The 20,194-nt window shown below is 40.9% G+C and overlaps 2 protein-coding genes across 9 annotated transcripts in view; one reads left to right on the top strand and one right to left on the bottom strand.

Moving 5' to 3' along the window:
- CRACD (capping protein inhibiting regulator of actin dynamics) overlaps positions 1-15,938 on the top strand; it is a 176,263-nt gene extending 160,325 nt beyond the window's left edge. Inside the window, exons 9-12 of one of the 2 annotated variants that reach the window (XM_087936646.1) lie at positions 5,968-6,158; positions 8,840-9,008; positions 13,158-13,314; positions 14,716-15,938. In XM_087936646.1, the coding sequence (XP_087792772.1) occupies positions 5,968-6,158; positions 8,840-9,008; positions 13,158-13,314; positions 14,716-14,731 (533 nt within the window). In that variant the 3' untranslated portion in view covers positions 14,732-15,938. Of the gene's footprint in view, positions 1-5,967; positions 6,159-8,839; positions 9,009-13,157; positions 13,437-14,715 lie in introns of those variants that run through there. The other variant, XM_087936647.1, reaches the window with a different exon arrangement.
- A 2,625-nt stretch (positions 15,939-18,563) lies between these two features.
- AASDH (aminoadipate-semialdehyde dehydrogenase) overlaps positions 18,564-20,194 on the bottom strand; it is a 34,191-nt gene continuing 32,560 nt past the window's right edge. For 4 of the 7 annotated variants that reach the window (XR_015744175.1, XM_087936650.1, XM_087936652.1 and 1 more), the window contains one exon: positions 18,569-18,973. Coding sequence is in view for 6 of the 7 variants with exons in the window: in XM_087936650.1 (XP_087792776.1) it covers positions 18,730-18,973 (244 nt within the window). In the remaining variant the exon portion in view is untranslated. Of the gene's footprint in view, positions 18,974-20,194 lie in introns of all 7 variants that reach the window. The other 3 variants (XM_087936648.1, XM_087936649.1, XM_026699929.2) reach the window with 1 other exon arrangement.

A 20,194-nucleotide genomic window follows, 5' to 3' on the forward strand; every position in this document is an offset into this window, starting at 1 on the left:
CTCGAGCCTCCGGGAGGACAAAAAAGGTCTCAAACGGGCTGAAAATCAGTTGGGATGTGTGCGCATGCGCAGTGTAGGTAAATTTGGCTGGGGCTCGCGTGCCCGCACAAATGGCTCCGCGTGCCACCTGTGGCACGGCATGCCACAGGTTCGTCATCACAGCTCTGTAGACACTCTTCTTTTCCTACATACAAAAGCTGAAGTTTGTACAGGTGCCCGAGGTTAGCATATAAACCGGAAGTAGACCTATAGCACTAGCAATAGCACTTAGACTTATATACCGCTTCACAGTGCTTTACAGCCCTCTCTAAGCAGTTTTACAGAGTCAGCCTATTGCCCCCAACGATCTGGGTCCTCATTTTACGCATCCCAGAAGGTTGGAAGGCTGAGTCAACCTTGAGTCGGTCAGAATCGAACTGCCAAACTGCTGGCAGCTGCAAGTCCGCAGAAGTAGTTTGCAGTACTGAATTCTAACCACTGTGCTACTATACCTGACTAACTTGCAGTTGACCTATGACAGCAGTCTTTCCTGAATACTGAAAATACTGTGGTACTCACATCATTTTAAATACAGACCAAGGCGCCCCCCCTTTTTTTGGTAAATTTTATTTGAGTTTTCACAAAGAGAAAAAAAATACAAATAAAACATATTTTTTGAAAGTAGCATAATCCCAGGTTACATTTCTTCATACAGACACAAATTCAAGTTCATGCTCATTTTTATATTCTATTCCATATCTTGTTACTATTTTACATTTTCTGCATAGCTTCTCCCCTCTTTTAATTTTCTCAATTTTATTTTAAAGATCTCATCTCAATTCAAATCAGTATATTTATATTTTTTTGTCTGTCCTGTTTCAATTATCTATTATCTTCTCTCATTAAACAAAATTTCTCCTGTAGTTACTGATTGGACGCTTTTATCTCTTTTAAGTTTATCCATTTAACTCTTATTTAGGCTTCAATATATACTCTAAAGTTATAATATTCAATGTAATACGTAACTTCCATTCGGATTCTGCTTGGTACATTCTTAAAATACACACTATATTCTTAAAAAAAGAAAAAAAATATAAATATATGTAATTAAAACAACACATTCCATTCCAATTCAATTCTATCATTAATATTAATATTCATTAAAGTCTTAACTTCTTTAACATTACTTTTCAATTAAATATCATACTTCTATGGGAACAATTATAAGCTTTCCATAATTAATTCCCCGCCTCTTCACTTATATTTTATAAAACATTAACTAATTAAAATGTTCCCATTCCTTCCTAATTCAATTTTCTCATTTATTTTATTTCACTTATTTTATTAACAAACATTTCACTAAATTACACTATTTTATCCCTCATTTTAATCATACATTGTTTCCAATTTTCTAAAGTTATTTCTATTACTAATATAACAATATAATCTTATGTACCTTTACAGAATCCCTTTTTCAGTTAGATTTTCACCCATTATCTCTAAATAGGTCCTGTTTCTCTATATCTTGCTCCGGTCCTTTGTAACTTCTTTTCCTTTCCTTCTTCCCTCTCTTCTTCTCTCTCCCCTTTTTATCCCCTTGTCTCTCTACCTCTATTTCTCTCTTCTGTATTCCCCTTTTCTGTTGCTTTCCAGTATTATACTTATTTTTTGAATTATTTTTCTTTTCTTTGGTTGTTTTTTTGAGTCTTAAATTCTCCATTCTCTTTCCCCGCTTTCCTTTTTCTTCCCCACATAAAATTACTTGTTCATTAAAGATAGCTTCTTCTTTGTCCCAGTCTTCTAGTTTTGCAGACGTTTCTTGTTGTTTCTCATAGTTCCAAATCTCCATTTCTAAGAATTGAAAAACGAAGTCAAAAGAACTCTTCCCTTCTTGTGCATCTTCTTTGTACTTTTTAAGTTCTATTTTCAATTCATCCAGAAATGGTGCCATTGTATAAATTTTTAAGCAACCACCTGATTAATTTTAGTCATTCAAATGTAATAACCAAGAATCCAAAGATCACCAAATAATCCAAATACACACAAGCTGTTTCTTTTTGCTCTTTTTTTTTCATTTTCTCTTCTTGGGGTTACTGTTTAGTTACAAAGTTTCAGTTAAAATGTATCTTTTAGATGTCTTACTGAAGTTTTACTGTAGATTCTTTTTAATTCCAGGCAGTTTCCTCCCTCTTCCAGATCCTGCCCTTATTCTTTTTCTCTCCCTTCCCGCTTATGAAAAAAAAATCTTTATTATCCCTTTGACATTTTGTTTTATTTTCAGCTTAATTGCCTATTGATGTCAAAGTGGATTTTTCGGATTTCTTATTTAAGTCTCTTAGTTGTCAATATAGGGAAGGAGAGAGAAGAAGAAAAAAAAACAAACCTTTCCCTTTTCACTTTCCTTCACTGCTTCCAACTGTTATTTTTTTGTAAGTTTAAATTCCAGGGTACCTTAGTTGTTGCTTTTACAATTTTGCAGCCAAAACTTTCACTTCTTATCTTCCTCCTGCAGATTCTTTTCCGGTTGAGTTCTTCTTTGTGGTGGCCATTTCTGACTACCGCTGCAACCGCCTTCGGGAAAGGGAGTAATGGCCAGCTGAGGAGGAGAGATGCGGCTCTCCTCGACCCTGCTGGCGGTCTCCCCCCTCTTCAGCACCTCTATGGGGTGGCTTAGCCCCGAAACCAGCCAGCTCGGGGTGCTCCAGCGGCAAGCCCAGACCGAAACCGCGTATGATCACGGATTTCTGTCTGTCGCCTTCAAACTGGAAGCCCCGAGGCGCCCTTTTCAACCAAAATGGAACAATTCACTGTGGCCAACTCGCTGCGGCCATCTTGCCATGGCCATCTCACGGCAGCCATCTTGCTGCAGCCAACTCACTGCAGGACAACTAGCAATGGCCAACTTGCTGAGGGACAGTTCTACATGGGGCCACTCAACATGATAAATATTATCTGCCACTGTTTCATTGTCATTATTTCCATTGACAAAATTGGAATAATGTAGAAGAAACAGTGGTGGATAATATTTATTGAGTTATTTTGTGGATCCCATGGCAAGTTATCCCCTGGTGAGTTGTCCTAAATCCCTTTTCAATAGGTAGGTGTCAAAAACTGTTTACATGTAGGCAGTTTGATACCACTGTGATGTCTGTCAATCAACTCTTAGAGATCAGGAGAAATCACAAACCAAAATATGGATCAAACATGAATAAAATTGGATGCCTCTGAAAAGTGGAGGATACATAAAGTCAGGGGTGGGATTCTACCAGTTTGCACCTATTCGCTAGAACCGGTTGTTAACGTTCTAAGCAGTTCAGAGACCCGGTTGTTAGAAGAAATTACTGGCCTAATCCTGCAAGGAAGGCAGGAAGGAAACATTCTGGTGTTGCTTACAGAAACTGCCTCTCCGTTGACCCTTATTACATTCTTGGCAGGACTAGACTTCCTGTCTCAGGAACTTCTCTGGAGTTTTTTTCCCCTCCTTTGATGGTACTTTGCTTGTGTGAAGTGACCATGCAAAGTTACAATGGCACTGAAAAACATGACTTATGAGCATTTTTCACACTTACGACTATTGCAGCATCCCCACAGTCATGAGAGGTCAGGCGAGGAGATGCGTACCTCGACGTGAGTGATATTGAGTTGGCCACGCCCAGCCAATAACATGACCACCAAGCCACGTCCACCAACTTAGCCATGCCCACAGAACAGGTTGTTAAAAAATTTGAATCCCACCCCTGCACAAAGTCCACCTGTACCCATCTGTGATGCCATAGAGTTTTATTTAGTCTTGAAAAAAAATACCTGAGAAAAGTGGCAGATACTTAAAATAAGCCATGATTTTTTCGGAAGAATCAAGTCATTTTTATATTGTACATATATGCAGAGCTGCTGCATGGGGCAAATCTTTCTTCTTAACTTATCTGCCTTTATCCCTTTCTTTATATACAACAGCTTGTTTCTCTGAGAAAAGTCCTTGCCAGCGGAACTATTCTGATACTACACATTGTATTGCTTCTTCCTGCAACAGAGTGTAAGACTTTTCTGCAGATATTCTGCAATTAGATGTCTATATTCCAAGTTCTATGTGCCACCTCCAAGCTTAAAAATTTGCTCAGATAACCCAAAATAGCATGTCAAATGTATCCTAAATTAAACACCCACACTTTCTAGAAATAGATAGAAGTGTTGGAATTCACAGATGCTTACAGTTAAAACCCATTCTGACATTTTTAGGGAAGCCAAAGTTGGACTTGAGGGGGGTGCAAAGCTTGTTAATAAAGCTTTGAGAAAGTTGGCAACACTGACATATTTTCCAGATGTTTTTCAGAGGTGTATTAAGTTCCCACCAAAAATATGGGAATTTGAAGTACTCTTATTGGTGCCCCCACCTAACAAATATTTTCAGTTGAGGAAGAAACACTGTGCTGTAAGAAAGGATCTCTTTTCTGCCTTTTTTAAAGAAAAAAACAATCCATCATTTCATGGCCTAGAGCAGTGGTGGCTCCTGTGGCAAAAATTGTGTGTGCACTGGCGCTCACATGCCACCACCCAGAAGGCAATGCACGTCCCCCCCAAGCCCCCTGCGCATGCGTGTGCAATCCCCCCGCCACTGCCTTACCTGCACTGTGCCTCACAGATGATTTTCAGCTGGTTTGAGGCCTTTTCGTCCTCCCAGAGGCTTGAAAAAAGCCTCTGCAGGCCAAATAGGCCCATTCTGTCACTTCCGATAATGACGAAACGGGCCTATTTGGCCTGCAGAGGCTTTTTCCAGCCTCTGGAAGGCGGAAATAGGCCTCAAACCAGCTGAAAATCAGCTGTGAGGCACGCGCATGCACCGTGAGGTAAGTTTGCCTGCGGCTTGCGTGCCGGCACAAATGGCTGTACGTGGCACCTGTGGCACGCGTGTCATAGGTTCGCCATCCCAGGCCTAGAGAAAGATAATGAATTTTAGAACTTAGCAGGAAAGGAAATGTTTCATGAAAGACACAGGGCATACTGTGGGAGCAAATGTTTCTAGCGGGTTTGTTTTATAGTTTGAGAACAATATGCTAGAAGGATATAAGCCTATACAGACTTTGAAAACAGACCATTTCAAAGTTGTCTAAACCACAGGCCAGTTTTAAAAAAAAAAACCCTGAGAAATGGGCACACTTTTAAAAATATTAAAACCTATCGATCGCACATAGGCAGAATGAAATAAATTAGACACATGTAGAACATCCAAGGGGAGACGACCATCAAAAATGTCTGAAAATATATAGGTGCAGTGGCTGGCTTCTTTGAGGTGAATTTGTAACAGCAGCTGAGCTGGGAGAAGTTTCAAGCAAGAGATTGCACACCACAGGTCTCTTGGATGTCTTCCTCTGGACCTCTTCTATTTCTATCAGTACCTGTTCTGTTCTAGGCTTCTCCAACAGCACAAAGCCGAGTCCTTGTCCCGATAAACCCCTTTTATTTGATTTACAATGAATTTCTTCTCCAACAAAGTCCCGGCCAACAGTCTTTCAAGATAGTTCCCAATTACAGACCTTTATCAGGCTTGGAGAGGAGCCAGGGTGACATTTATTTATTTGATTTGTCTCCTGCAAACACCCCTCCCCTTTCACTCCTCTTTATTCCCTCTGGGAGGGGCCATTCACCATCCGCCTGAGCCTTTGCTCCCAAGTCGATCCTTGTTCCTTAACTGTTCCCTTCTCCTGGCAGCTCTGCCGGTGCACACACTGGGAACAGGCTCCAGCTGTTCTTCTTCCCCACTGATCTCCGACTCCGAAGGCAGCTGATAACTGTCGGACAGCCCTGACCCCATCTCTGCCTCCCACGCAGAGCCCTCGTCCGAGCCTTCCCCAGTTTCCAGGACTGGCCCGTGTTCTTCCCCAACCTCCTCACTGCCTGAATCTGCTGCCAGTTCCGCTGGCCCCTGCCGGGCCACGACCGCACCAACATCCTAACCATGGACTATTCTTGTGCTCTGTTCCTTTATTCCAGAAAGGCCAGTTCTTCAGAGCAGGCATTCCATCGACGGTTCAAAAGTGATGGAGAAAGGGGAAACCGCGCAGCCTCTGTGGATCACTTTGGCATTGCAAAAACAGAAGGGCTTTCGGGAGCAGCAAGCAACCCGCGAGGAAAGGAGGCAAGCCAGAGAAGCCAAGCAGGCTGAGAAATTGGCTAAAGAAAATGTAAGCCTCTCAACACAGAAAAAAAAAAAGGCGGGGGATGTGTGGAAGAGTATATTGTTTGGGGCACCTGGTATCTTCTGCTAGAAAGGCCAATGAATCTGGTCAGGAGAAACAGAAGCACTGTTAATTTTTTTATTATAACAAAAGAGGTGTACAACTAAGGCCCTTGTATGACTTGTGAACTTCAATTCCCAGAATACCGGAGCCAGGTGTTTTCAATTGAATTGAAGTCCACAGGTCATAAAAGAGCCATAATTCCCCATCCCCTGTAATAAATGACTAAACTCAAGTAAAGCTCTGGGTCTAGAAACAGGAAAAGCTAACAATCCTACTTTGGGAAGAAGATGGCTTAGACCAGGGGTGTCAAACTCAAGGCCTGTGGCTCGCATCCGGCCCGCAGGGTGCTTAGATCTGGCCTGCAGGACTGGCCTGGAAATAGAAAAGGACCGGCCAATGGTATATGATGACCTGGGGCGTGGCACAAAGGCAACAAAGTCAGATAAGCAATAAGAGTCCCTTTATTATCTCCAGCTTTGCCCCCAGTGTCTGGGTTACTTTGTGGCTGGAGAAAAACTCTTCCAGGAACAGCCTTTTGACTGCAGAAAATTAAGTCCAAAACATGGTCAACTAAAACTGTAACTTAAAGTCCAAACAAGCTAAACTGAAGGAATCAGTTTGGCAGGGTAGGAGCAAGAATTTCAGACTTGAAGGCACCGCAAAACTCACACAGTTGGGAAGACGCCAGATAAGCAAAGACAACACAGAATAAAGTCAAGTTTGCTCCCAGCAGCCTGCCACATGCAGCCTGCCTTTCTTATCGACTGTTTTTCCATCTGTGGCTAATGAAGGGAATCAGAACCCTTTCCTCCCCCGTAAGCCATGCAACACACATTGCTCTCTTCTTCGTTCCTCCCTGCATGCCCTATGGATGAACAGGGGGTGGGCCTGGTTCTTGGTTCTTCCTCTGAACTCCCTCTCCCTTGTTCTACCTCTCCCCTGCTCTGCCCAGCCTGACTTTGCCCACACTCCCACTCCCTGCCAGCTGTCCCACTTCCTCCTCGGATTCAGATTCTGACAGTGCCTCTGCTAGCGAAAACGGGGCACCGGGGGAGGGGCATCCATGGTCCCCTGCACCGCATTTTGGCCATCAGGGTGCTGCTGGAGGCATCCATTCTGCCTGTCGTCCATCCTGTCTCCCCTGTCCCCTCTCCCCGGCTGGCCCACAGAGGACAGCTACAATGCTGATCTGGCCCTCCAAGAAATCCAGTTTGACACCCCTGGCTTAGACAGATGGGGAGGCAACCCCCTTCATCTCACATTTACCTCTTTAAAATGGTTGCCACCTGCTACCAAACCTTGTAGGCTCACTGCAGCTTACAGTGCAAATGGAAAGAGCTTCCACAATCTAACAAAAAAAAAAAAGCAGCAAAGGAACAACATAACAAAAATAAAAACACATTCCTTGTAATACTAAAGATAGAAAATCAAAGTCAAAACCATTGCACTGTACTTCAAAGCCTGTTCAGCTGGGAAGCCAAGGAAACGGCCTTGGGTGAGATATTCTGCAACGGAAACAAAACGTTCAGACGCAGCAGGCCTTGAACTCCTGGGGAAAGGAGAAAGGAGGAGGAAGATACTCCGACTGGCTCCCTTTGATTGTCTGGGGAGGGAGAGAGGGGGGGAGGGGCGGGGGGAACCAAGATTCTGTTATTGTCTATTTTCTGATCTGGACAACCTCATGGAGCTGACAATTGATGCAGAACCTGCCAGATATTTTAGATGCAATTTACTTCTAGCGATTAATGTCAGTCAGCAAGCAAATTGCAAATGGGACCAAATGCAGTTTAGCTGTGGCCTTCAAAGGGCATCATCATTATTATTATTAATAATTTATTCCATTGATTGTCTTTATGAAATGAATATATTGATAAAGATGTACCATAGGAAGAACAAGATGCCCATACAGACACATTGCACATAAACATTCTCGGTATTTTAAATGGGTGCCACTTGAGCTATAGCACCTGGAAGGCAGCAGGCATTTACAAATGCTTTCTAACTAGTCCTTATATATAACAACAACTGAATGAAAAACTGCTGGTGACCTTCTACCGCTGCACCATAGAGAGTATCTTAACTTACTGCACCTCTGTATGGTTTGCCAATTGCACAGGGGAAGATAGGAAAGCACTCCAGAGGGTTAATGTCATTGCCCAAAAGATCATGGGTTGCCCTCTCCTCTCTTTGGAAGAGCTCTATAGCTCCTGCTGCCTTAAGAAAGTTGTAAACATTCTCAAATATCTCATCCTGGGCACTTTTTTTTTGAACTATTACCATCTGGCAGACAGTACAGAATAATAAAACAAGGACAAATAGGCTGAAAAACAGCTTCTATCCCAAGGCAGTAGCTCTTTTGAATTCTGCTATATATAGTGCAGTGTCGGGATTTTTTGGTTCAATGTGTGGAGGGTAAAGGATATGTGTGTTTGTGTTTATTTTTATGGTCATGATTTGCACTGAAGATGGTGTTTGATTTCGTTGTACGAGGTACAATGACAATAAAGTAAACTAAACGAAACTTTGTCCATACTTCGTACTCTTGAAGTCAACATCTATGAGTGTGCACTATAAACATGTTAATATTTAGCACATTTTTAACCTGTTGCTTTTTTTTATATTAGGCCAGCATAAACAACCAGGCAGATAATAAAAGCAATAATGTGAGCAGGTCAAATGTACTGCAAAAATCCACTGGTCCAGAAGAGGAGAAAAAAATGGAGACGGCTAGGTCAAGATTTGAACGTAGAGAACAGCTCAAAAAATCGAATACCCTGCCTTCATCCGTCACAGGTATGATTTACATTTTGGGTCTCAATCGTGATTGCAATTTTATTTTTTTATTATTTTATCAAGTTTTTTTATTTTATTCTACATATACACATCAATACATAAACAGTGTGGCACCTAAGCATCATGCATTTTGGTGCAAACAAAAATGACAACGTTCATCATATTTCTTACCTTCATCAAACTTATATAATTCTAATGTTAATAAGTTCTGTCCCGAGCCCTTTTCCAACAAATCAAACACAATCCAAAAGGAACAGAAACCTTGTAATGCTTTTACAAAATAATTAGCTGTGATAAGCACAAGCCCTGCCAAACTGCGAGGCTTGCCAAAAGATAAGAGGCAAGAAATAATTTGCAAAATAAGAATCTTCAAATACAAGCTCAGGATACTGGAATGTCCACGAGGCTGGAGTTTCAAAACGTCTTTGCCTTCTTCAAAGTACATTCCTTTCACAGCTGGCTTTTATCTTCTTGAAGGAGGGGCCATTACCTTGCAGCATTACTCCCGAGTTGCCCATGCTGTTGTAGCTGCTCTTTCTTACGAGCAATCCTGTGCGCATGCGCACTTGGCACAGGCTCCTCGGGAACCTCCTCATCGCTGCTGCCAGCCCCCACAATCTCTGAAGGCAGCAGTCCACTCCCTGATGGTCCTGGCCCCTCATCTGAGTCCTCGCTCTCCTCAGCCATCCGCACCTGCTGCCGGCTAACCACAACACACTGACCCAAAGGTGATTTCTTTCAAGTGGCAACTAGATGTTCTTGTTTTGCTTGAAGACTTTTCACTTCTCGTTCAAGAACATCCTCCGTTCTGACTGAATGTGGGAGAAGGGAAGGATTCCTGTTCTTTGCAGTCCTCTGGTCATTAGCATTCTCTCTGAGAGTCGCCGAAGCTCCGTGGAGGTTTGTCTGTATGCCCTCAGAGTCACCTGAACCCTGAAAGCAATATTTTTTCCTGGAAACCCATTCATACTCCTGCACTATTCGAAGTTTTCATTCCAAAGTGCCTAGCTAAATTTAGGGGTGGGCTGCTGGAGGTTCGCAGGGGGAGCCCCTGGCTAAGATTCTGTGCAGTTTGGAGAACCCCCAAATCCCACTCGGGGCTAGCCCCGCCCTCCCCAAGCCCCTCCCCTCCCCAGAGTCACCACGTGGGACTCCCCTCCCCAGAGTCCCCATGCATCCCCATTTTGGATGCGAGGTAAGTGCAGGGCGCACACGGAGGCTTGGGGAGGGCGAAAAACGGGCCTCCCGGAAGTTCAGGAAGGCTGGAAATGGACCCGTTTCCAGCTTCCAGACAGCCTCCGGAGCCTGGGGAGGCCATTTTCCCCCTCCCAGAGGCTCGACGAAAGCCTCTAGAGCCCGGGGGGGTGGCATTTTTGCAGGAGTGCAGGAGGCTGACTAGGCCAGCCCACCATGGCCACGCCCACCCAGCAACCAGGCAGAGAACCCGTGGCTAAAATTTTTGAAGCCCACCCCTGGCTATGGAGATTTTCAATCACCCGGGTCAGATTGGAAGCCAATTCCAAGTCCAAACGTGCTTTTCTCAATTGATAAGGATAGCCTGGATAGATGCTGACGATGGTTAAGCAATGATAAGCTATGATAGTAAGCAGTTGATGTGGCAATATAATGAATAGGTTGTCCCATGAAGATCATTGAAGCCATTGTCTCTAGATTATTCCCTTTCCTAATTAAGGCTTCTTTTACATAGTTCTTAAATGCTGCCATTCAGGCTTAAAAGCTGATTCATTGATTTAAAAAAAAACAAAACCCAGCAGTAGCTTTGGAGGATAAAGGCAAGGGGAAGTGAACTAATTTTTATTTCATGGAAAGGCAGCACGCAAAGGGAGGCGTCCACAAAATTGTATGCACATCATGTAATTTATTGTTGCTCTGCTAGTAACATAAAATAACATTAAATGATGGAGCTCATTCACCTGAAAGAGCCATATTCCTCTGAATAAATTATTGTTGTGGAGGATATAAATTAAGCACCATAATCTATCCTTAGTCTGTAAACTTCTCTTTCGAAAGGCAATCTTCTAAATATCAAATTCAAAAATACTTTGGATGGCATCCAGAGAAAGGCAGTAGCTGACCAGTAGTTAAGATCCTCTACATACATTTTGGTACCATGCCTGAGATAGTATCCGTGATTTTATTTACTTCTCTCCAAATCAGATGAATTGTTGGTTCAGATGAATTGTAGGTTGTCCTCAACTTATGACCACAACTCAGCCCAAAATTTCTGTTGCTAAGTGAAATAGATGTTAAGTAAGTTTTGAGACACTGGAGTTGTTAAGTTAGTTACATGGTCTGTTAAATGAATCTGGCTTTCCCATTTACTTTGCGTGTCAAAAAGGTCACCAAAAATGATCACATGACCCCAGGACACTGCAACGGTCATAAATAGGAGTCAGTTGCCAAGCATCTGAATTTTGATCATGTGCCCATGGTTGCTAAGTGTGAAAAATGGTTATAAGTCACTTTTTTTTTCCGGTGCTGTTGTAACTTCGAATGGTCATGAAACGAATTACCTGGGAAAGGAAAGAGGAATTCTGTATTCTGTGCAATCATGAATCAATCTGCGCCTGGAGCCTCTGATTTTGACAAGAATTTAGGGTGATACCAGAGGTGGGCATTCAACAGGTTCTGACCAGTTCTGGAGAACCAGTAGTGGAAATTTTGAGTAGTTTGCAGAACCGGCAAATACCGCCTCTGACTGGCCCCGCCCCCATCTATTCTCTGCCTCCCGAGTCCCAGCTGATTGGCTAGGTCTTCTTTTGTTGCCCTGCACAGGAGAACAGAGCTGGAAAGCAGGTTAGTGGGTGGGGAGGGGATGGAGATTTTGCAGTAACCTTCCCCTGCCATGCCCACCAAGCCACGCACACAGAACCAGTAGTTAAAAAAAATTGGAATCCCACCAGTGGGTGATACCTCTTTAATCAATGAATAGATTTAGTGCCTGTTGCCATTAAAGTGGGAAGAATCTTGAATGCAATTTTTCCGAGGCTCCTGTGGGTAGAGAAAAAGGGGAAGTCATGTAATATGAGCCTAGCCTCAATCCTATTCTTCACTCATCTCCACCATCGTGGCCACAAATACAAAACGGGGATAATGTCATGATGTCACTGCATTCATTTGAATCCTTTTTTTAATCTGGATTTATCCGACTATCTCTATGGATGCTATGAAATTCACTCATTTAGAACACAGCATTGCATTCTTCCTCTTCCTCCCTCCTTCCTTGAACGCTAACTTCATTTTAAATGAATGGAGAAGAAATGAAAGGCAACCTCTTGGTGGAAAATCGACTGCTGTTTTGCCCAAGCAGTAAAAGACTCCATTATTAATAATATTAGCCAGCAAATTCTTTAAAAAAAAATCGTCTATTTGCTTCTTTCCTTTCTATTAATCCTTGGTGAAATTATAAAGGAACGAGCTAATTTTCAGCTTTGTGTTATCACATGCCAAAAAAGGACACATGAGAAACAAATTTTGATTTCTATGCAGGCAAGTATTTTTAATAGGTGTTCTGGTTGCCAGTTGCTTTAAGAGGCAGTCTTGTGCCATATCCCAAAACCAAGAATGTGTTATAGATAGGCAGACCTTGCAGCTTGGGAAGTCTGCCCATCTCTGACTCATTTTTGGTTTGGGGGGTATTTGCTGGCTTTCCAACAAACTTTATTTTTCTTTCTTTGCCAAGTAATATGTGGCCTTTAAGAAGTAAGGTCCATGTCTAGGCTACTGTGTGGAAACCTATCTCTGTCTCCCAACAGAGAGAGAGAGAGAAGGAGAAGCAAGGAAGATCAAAAAAGCAGTAATAGTTTTTTTTTTTTAAATCCAGCAAAAATACCACTTAATTTAAGTTGCTTCTGCCTTTCAAGGTTCTAATAATCTCTTATCAGCGTGGGAAGGAGAGCTGCGCTTCAGATAATTTTTATTATTCTGCAGAGCACCTGTGCTTCTGTCTACCGGGTGATGCAAAACAACTCCCAAAGGCAGATTTTTATGATCCTTGTTCTTGGCTTCTTTGCTCCCCCTAACGAAATGCCCCAGGGCTCTGCTCCAGGGAAGGCAGGCGGTAACCTAACAGATTTCTGCAACGGTGCAGTTAACAGTTTCCCCTTTTCCTCGTTCTCTCTCTCACAGTGGAGATCACCGATTCCCTTTCCTCGTCGCCTTTGGCTAAAGAAGTCACCAAGAGATTCTCTACGCCGGATGCTAACCCCGTCTCAACCGAACCTGCTTGGCTGGCCTTAGCCAAGAGAAAAGCGAAAGCTTGGAGCGACTGTCCTCAGATCATCAAGTAAATAGATCTAGCTTTGGTGTTTTACTCTGGTTGGAGAGCCCTTTCCTTTTTTAAAAAATTCGTATTCTCACATTGGCAAATGCTCCTGAATAACATTTTAAGGGCGAACTCCGACCAACAAGAGACATTGAACTGTTGATCAATGTTCAAGCAGGTATTTTGAGTTTCAGGCCACTTTAAGAATCACTGCTTCAGTGTTGTTGAATGTCAGCTTCCCGTATAAACCTATTATTTTACTTGGGACGTTTTTTACAAATGCCACTCAGGTACAGGAATAAGAAAGATCTGCTTCTGCCATAGTTACGAGATAACTTTGAATGATTTGCTTCTGATCTGGCAAGGATGACTCCAGAAAATAATGAAATAGAATTTGGGAATAATGAAAGCACCATATTTTTTTTTTTATTCTAAAGAGATTTTCCTGAGGTTTTTAGTTTTGAACATTAGTCACGCTTCTCAAATGTATTTAATGATTCAGTAATTAACACACTCAAGTTATGTTACACCGAAGATTTCCTTCTTGTATTTATTTCTCTAAATGATTCTCCAAGCCATCAACAGCCTGCATGCAAATTGCATTATTATATTTTCATTTCCCTCGTACCCTGAAATATATTCATGCAACAATTATATTTTTACTTATTTACTTATATATCTGCATAAACTCAAGATATCTTGTCTCTCCTCTATTTTATCCTCACATCCCTGTACAATAAGGACATACTGAATAAGTAGCTCAATTGTATTTGGAGAGAACTGTATCATGATTTTCAGTCTTGTTATAAAAGGTAACTAGAAAACAGAAAAACAAAACAAAAACATACCCCAGCACTAACAACAAAAAAGAGAAAAATTGGTGTACGAAGAGAAAAAATATAGTTTAAAAAAAAAAAGGATTTTCCAGTCTCAAATCTATTGCTCCTGTTGTGCAAGAAATAATTTTATGCAATATCTTTAAGTGACCGGAAGCAAAATTATCCCCAGATATACCTGCAAGGTGTGGTTAAAAAAATATGTCCAGGTTGCAGCTACAATTGTTACTCATAAACAATGAGTGGCGCTTCAGTGACACCATCTTGGCTTTTTCACCATATTAGTCATATTATCTAAAGGAGGCTAATCCAGCCATCTTCAGTTTATCTTTTAGATGTGTTGAATCTCAACATCTGGAGAGCAGCAGCCAACAGAGTGGAAAATCTAGCCCCTTTACGCTTCATGTACGTTGGGGATCTTCATTCTGTTCACCAAACTTCATTAGCAATTTCTTCTTCCACATCTGTGCCATGCTACTGCGTGCATATTACCTTTGCAAACTATGAGCAGAGTGTTTCTGTTAATGATATTAGGTGAAAGTGTAGCTATTGTGTTAATAGATATTACTTTTTGTCCTGGAATTAGATCTGATTCAAGATGATGAAATTGGTTTAACGAGGGAAACTGAATTGGGACTGCCAAATTCCAGCCAGCAGGACAGCAACAAAGACAGCAACAACTCTCCTAAATCTTTGCTGTTTTATAGATTTGCAGCTGAGCTACGAAAGCCTTTGATTTGAAAAGCTAATCGTAAGGAAAATGTGATCTTTTTCCCCCTGAGTATTGATGCCCTTTTAAAATTGGTATTCCTAAATTATCAGTCAGTTATATTTTCTAGTTAGACATGTAAATATGCAAAAATAATGTTGTGTTGTACTAAACATCAGATTGCTGGATATAAAAAATGGTTGAAACAAAATTTGAATGCAGAATTTCTATTTCTCTTCCTTGTAACATCAGTTTAGAATGAAATCACTTTTAAGACAGAGAAGTGCAGCCTACCATTCATTACATTCTCATTCGAAAATCCCACCTCAAAAACAACGAAAACCCACCCATACACACACTATGTACCTGGAGTCAGGAAAAACCCTAATTCAAGGAGCAGTGCAAAAATTGCAATTTTGGTCCAAGACAACCAAACAGATGCAGTTACGAAATAAGCATAAAAGCGCCGGAGAAAATGTTTGTTGTGTTTAGGGAGAAGCACAAAGATGCTAAGTTTAATAGCTGAGCAACTGTCCCAAAGAAAGTTAATTCTTGTAGCCATTGTCACTTTGGTCTTTTAAGTGAATTCAGGACATAAACCTCCTTCAAGACTCAATCTTAAATGAGATCAGGAATGCCTATTAGAAATACAGCTGAAAGGATGAAGTTAGGATGTCCTAGTGACTCAGTAGATAGAGCCAAGGTGGGGGTTTGAAGAGTGAAAAATGACTTTTTTGCCACTCTCACAAAGAGTGAAGTGTTCATCATTTAAATTAATCCTTATTCACCCTTATAGCAACTAAACAATCTTCTTCCGTTCAAGAACAGTTTGCATTTCTTCTGGATTTCAGACTTCTTCTGGTGGGTGAATTCTGGCTCACCCACAATTTACTGATTTCATTATCATAGATAATGCAATCTTCGACGAGGTGATCCCAGGAACAGCTTCTACCGATTGTGTTACAAACAACATATAGGAGAAACAGATGCAAATTTGGTAAAGTTGTGTTGTGACTAAGGTTAACACAATTCCCTACCCCGAAGGTGGCCGACATTTACAAGCATTTTAATGTGCATAGACTGGTGTCAACATGCTGTTGCAAAAAATCATCATCATCATCATCATAATTGTGTACAACTCTCTAATTTCCTCCAACTCAATTACACTTCTAGACTGGGGAAATAGACTTGGAGAAAAAGAGGAACGGGAAGGGGGGGGGAAATTGGTGAGGTGGACAGAGCCAAGCGCCACAAAATAAGGTAATTTTGCAGGGAAGTGGGTATCATTTTGCATGAGAAATATGGGGAAACAAAACTCCCCAAATAACTCTAGAGGTGGTTAATGCAGAGCTTATAGTCTTGTAAATAGTTCTATAGCAGTTTTTTCAAGCATGAGGATTCACAGTGAATGAAAACTATATACAGTCCAGGGAAGCAAAGCAAGAGTCAAGGGGCCATAGGAAGTTCTGCTGCTCTGTTCTCCCAATTTTACTCTGGTCTTTCAGGACCAGCCACCATCCCAACGTATTCATTATCGACATTTATAGCCCTTAATTATCCTTCAGTGTTCAAAGACTCCTGGACAGCGATGGAGCGTTCTTTTCCTAACATTCTCTACCTAACAGGTGTGGTGAGACAACAGGTGAATTGCATTCGCTGCCGCTCCGCACGTACAGACACATTCCTGCAGGCCAAAAGTTGGCCCACCGTGCAACGGAGTTTTGTATTAACAGTCTCGATTTCTGCGTCAGTAATTGGATCAAAGCTGGGCTACATGAAATATTTTGTTTGTAAACGTTTCTAGAAGCCTGTTTTAAAAACATTGTCATTTCATATAAAGTCAACTTGAACTTTTGCACTAAATACCAATGAAGTGTTACTTTGCTTAAGCCTTTCTTAATAAACAAATAAACCTGGAGTAACTTCCAACACTTTAAAACTGATCAAACCTCTTTGCACAATTGTGGTCTCAATTTTATTTTATTTTTTTGTAACATACACTTTGCCTTGTTGGCATTAATGGAGCTTATATCAACTGCGACTGAATTATCCTATCCACTAACAGGTATTGGGCCATAACTTTTTCTAGATAAAGGAAACTATGACTTGAGGTTATGAACGATTAGCCTCAATTGTTCATACAGTGGTGTATAAAATTACAAACATGTATAATTGTGGATTTGGTTTTGTGTACTTTTTTAATTTTTCAAATGTTTTAAAGTGCAATTGTTTCTTACACTAATATCATTTTAATTCCAATTAAACTATAATAAGCTGAAAGTTTGGTAGGTTTATTTATTCAGAATCTTTTGTTAAATGTGTCTGGTTATCTTAAAACAAGAGCCTGAATTAATATATGAATAGAACTGTTTTTAGAATATTATACAACCAGGGCAAAATTAACAATGACTAAGGGTTATTATGTTAGTAGAATTTCTATTTTCAGCTTTTGATCGTCACAATTTTAATGTAAATGGTCCATCACTGAAAGCTTGTTCTATATAAATAAAAATAGCTGTGTTTCTATAGAAAATACTTTTTATTTACTTACTGATTCATTTAAAAAAAAAATCATAACGGTGGGAAAGACTTAAGTAAACTTTTAGGAAAGCCATTGATAATTAGTGGTGAGAGAAAACACATTTATTGCAACTATATGTGGCATTATTAAGCGCCCTTTAAAAGGTAGTCCTCAACTTACAACAATTCCTTGATTGATCGTTCAAAGTTGCAATGGCATGAAAAAAGTGATTTATGACCGTTTTTACAATTATGACCATTGCAGCGTCCCCAACGGTCATGTGATCAAAATTCAGATCCTTGGCAACTGACTCATATTTATGACGGCTGCTGGCTTTTGCAACCGGCAAAGTCAATGGGAAAACCAGATTCACTTAACAACCATGTTACTAACTTAACAACCTCAGAGATTCTCTTTAACAAGCGTGACAAGAAAGATGGTAAAATGGGACAAAATTCACTTTAAAAATGTTTCGCTTCTGACAGAAATGTTGGGCTCAGTTGTGGCCGTAAGTCGAGGACTACCTATACCCATGATGGCGAACCTATAACACGCGTGCCACAGGCAAATTTACCTCACTGCACATGCGCACGCCTCACAGCTGATTTTTCTGCTGGTTTGAGGCCTTTTTCGGCCTCCCAGAGACTTGGAAAGGCTCTGCAGGCTTTGCAATCTGAATAGGCCCATTTTGTCACTTCCTGTAATACTGGAAGTGACCAAAAGGGCGTATTATTTGGCCTGAAAGGCCTTGCAGAGGCTTTTTCCAAGCCTCTGGGAGGCCGAAAAAGGCCTCAAACCAGCAGAAAAATCAGCTGTGAGGCGCAATGCAGATAAGGGGTGGTGGGCGGGTGGGATTGTGCATGCATGTGCAGGGGCGTGGGGGGCACGCATTGCCCCCTCCCCTTTCTGTTGGCAACGATACAACGGGCATAGAAATGTTTTATGAGTTGACATTTAATTTTAAATTTGTAAATAAATAAATATCCACCAGTCTGGTTTTCCAGAAGAATCATATTCCATTTTGGATCTAATACTCAATACAGAGTGCTAACTTCCAGATTTATAGACGGTCTTGACACAGTATTTTAAAATGCTTTAAATCAAGTGTTAAATTAGTTTTCTTCCCCTACATATTGGAGCAGAAAGTTCACACTAAGGCAAACATGTGGCTCTCAAGTAGAAAATTAAAAAGTCTAAAAAAAAAAAAAATTATCGTGACAGAATTTTATTAGCTTTAGATAAACACAGATCTAAACAGTAAAGGTAATTGTTTCTACATCCGACAACAATTGTCGATCCCCAGGCTACAGGAGAAGAGAAAACCGCCCCTGGAAGGTCTCTGCTACCTTCTGCCAGCCCAGTCTTAGCATTCAGGATCCATAGTCTGCCATCTGTGGACGTTGCCACCAGAAATGTTTTACTGTCCAACTGAGGACTACGGAAAACAAATGGAGTTGCATAAACTCTTGATGTAGTTTCAAACTTCCACAATACATTTCCTTCCCTGTTACAGCAATAAATAAAGCAGTCATGGGACCCAAAGAATACATCTCTGGAAAAAGGTGAAACGCAGGGTGATGAAAAGATTGGCCCACTGCTGGGAAATGCCCAAACCTGTAGGACAATAATAAAAAAATTAGACAGGTTATTGAAATTTCAGTTAGTGGGATAGAATCATTGTATTAATTGTTTATGGTGCATATACAAGCATTTGACTTTACGGCTTAGATATTTACAAACTATGTCAGAAAAGGGCTAATTCTTCCAATCAATTATATATCTCAATATAGAATATACGCGGGCAAATGCACTGCATTTTTGTATATTTTTTGCTTATCGAGAGGGCCTGCCAAACATACAATATAGCAAGTTGTTTCAGTTAAGAGTCAGAAATGATCCTACTGGGCATGCCAAACAAACTAGAACATTTTAAAAGGATATATTTCAATGAGTCACAACAAGTAATTTAGCAGAAGGAGAATTTTACCATTGTTCCCTGGGGAAAATACCAAGGTTATACCAGAAAATGAAGACAGCTTTGTGAGATGATTTTTGACAATCATTTCTCTAGGAGAGTTTTGCTCAATGCCTATTTCTCCAACAGCATTTTATACAACATCAATCATTGCATTGCAGGACTATCTACCACTGAACTAAAGTCAAAGGAAGGACTCTGAATTTAATCCTAACAATCAAAGCCAATTGCAACACTTTGCTAAGTGAGAAATTCTCAGGAACCCAAGCCTAGCGATTACGGTTGATTTCAAAAGAAAATTCCAACAAAATCAAGATGGTCAAATCTTTCCAGAATGACTGTTTAAAAAATCACACTAAAAAGAAGCTCAGATAGAATGACTGCATATCACCAAAACAAGCAGGTAGCAACAAGTTGGGTGCTCTGATGAACTAGTAACAAGTTTAAAAAAATTGAAACCAGACTCTAGATAAATAAATGAATGCTTCTTACGTCCTTCATTACAGTCGGCAACAGATGGGGTCTGCTAAGCAGCTGTAAAAAATAGTGTGCTGGTTGAGAAATGATTTAGAGTTATAAACGATCTGGGCTGCAACCATATTTGCAAATAATATGAACTTATTGAAGAAGATGTGGGAAGTTGTGGGGGCTGCATCACTTGAGACTTTCAAGAAGAGATTGGACTGCCCTTTGTCAGAAATGGTGTAGGGTCTCTTGCTTGGGCGGAGGGCTGGACTAGATGACCTACAAGGTCCCTTCCAACTCTGTTAATCTGTATCTGTATTTAAGATAAAAAAATAAAACTAGATAGTCTTGGAAGAGCTATAGATTTCTTCAGAGCAGAGACTGAGATGACCATC

The sequence above is a fragment of the Pseudonaja textilis genome, chromosome 6 (genome assembly GCF_049901715.1).
Source record: "Pseudonaja textilis isolate UNSWEBS1 chromosome 6, rPseTex1.2, whole genome shotgun sequence".
Lineage (NCBI taxonomy): Eukaryota > Metazoa > Chordata > Lepidosauria > Squamata > Elapidae > Pseudonaja > Pseudonaja textilis.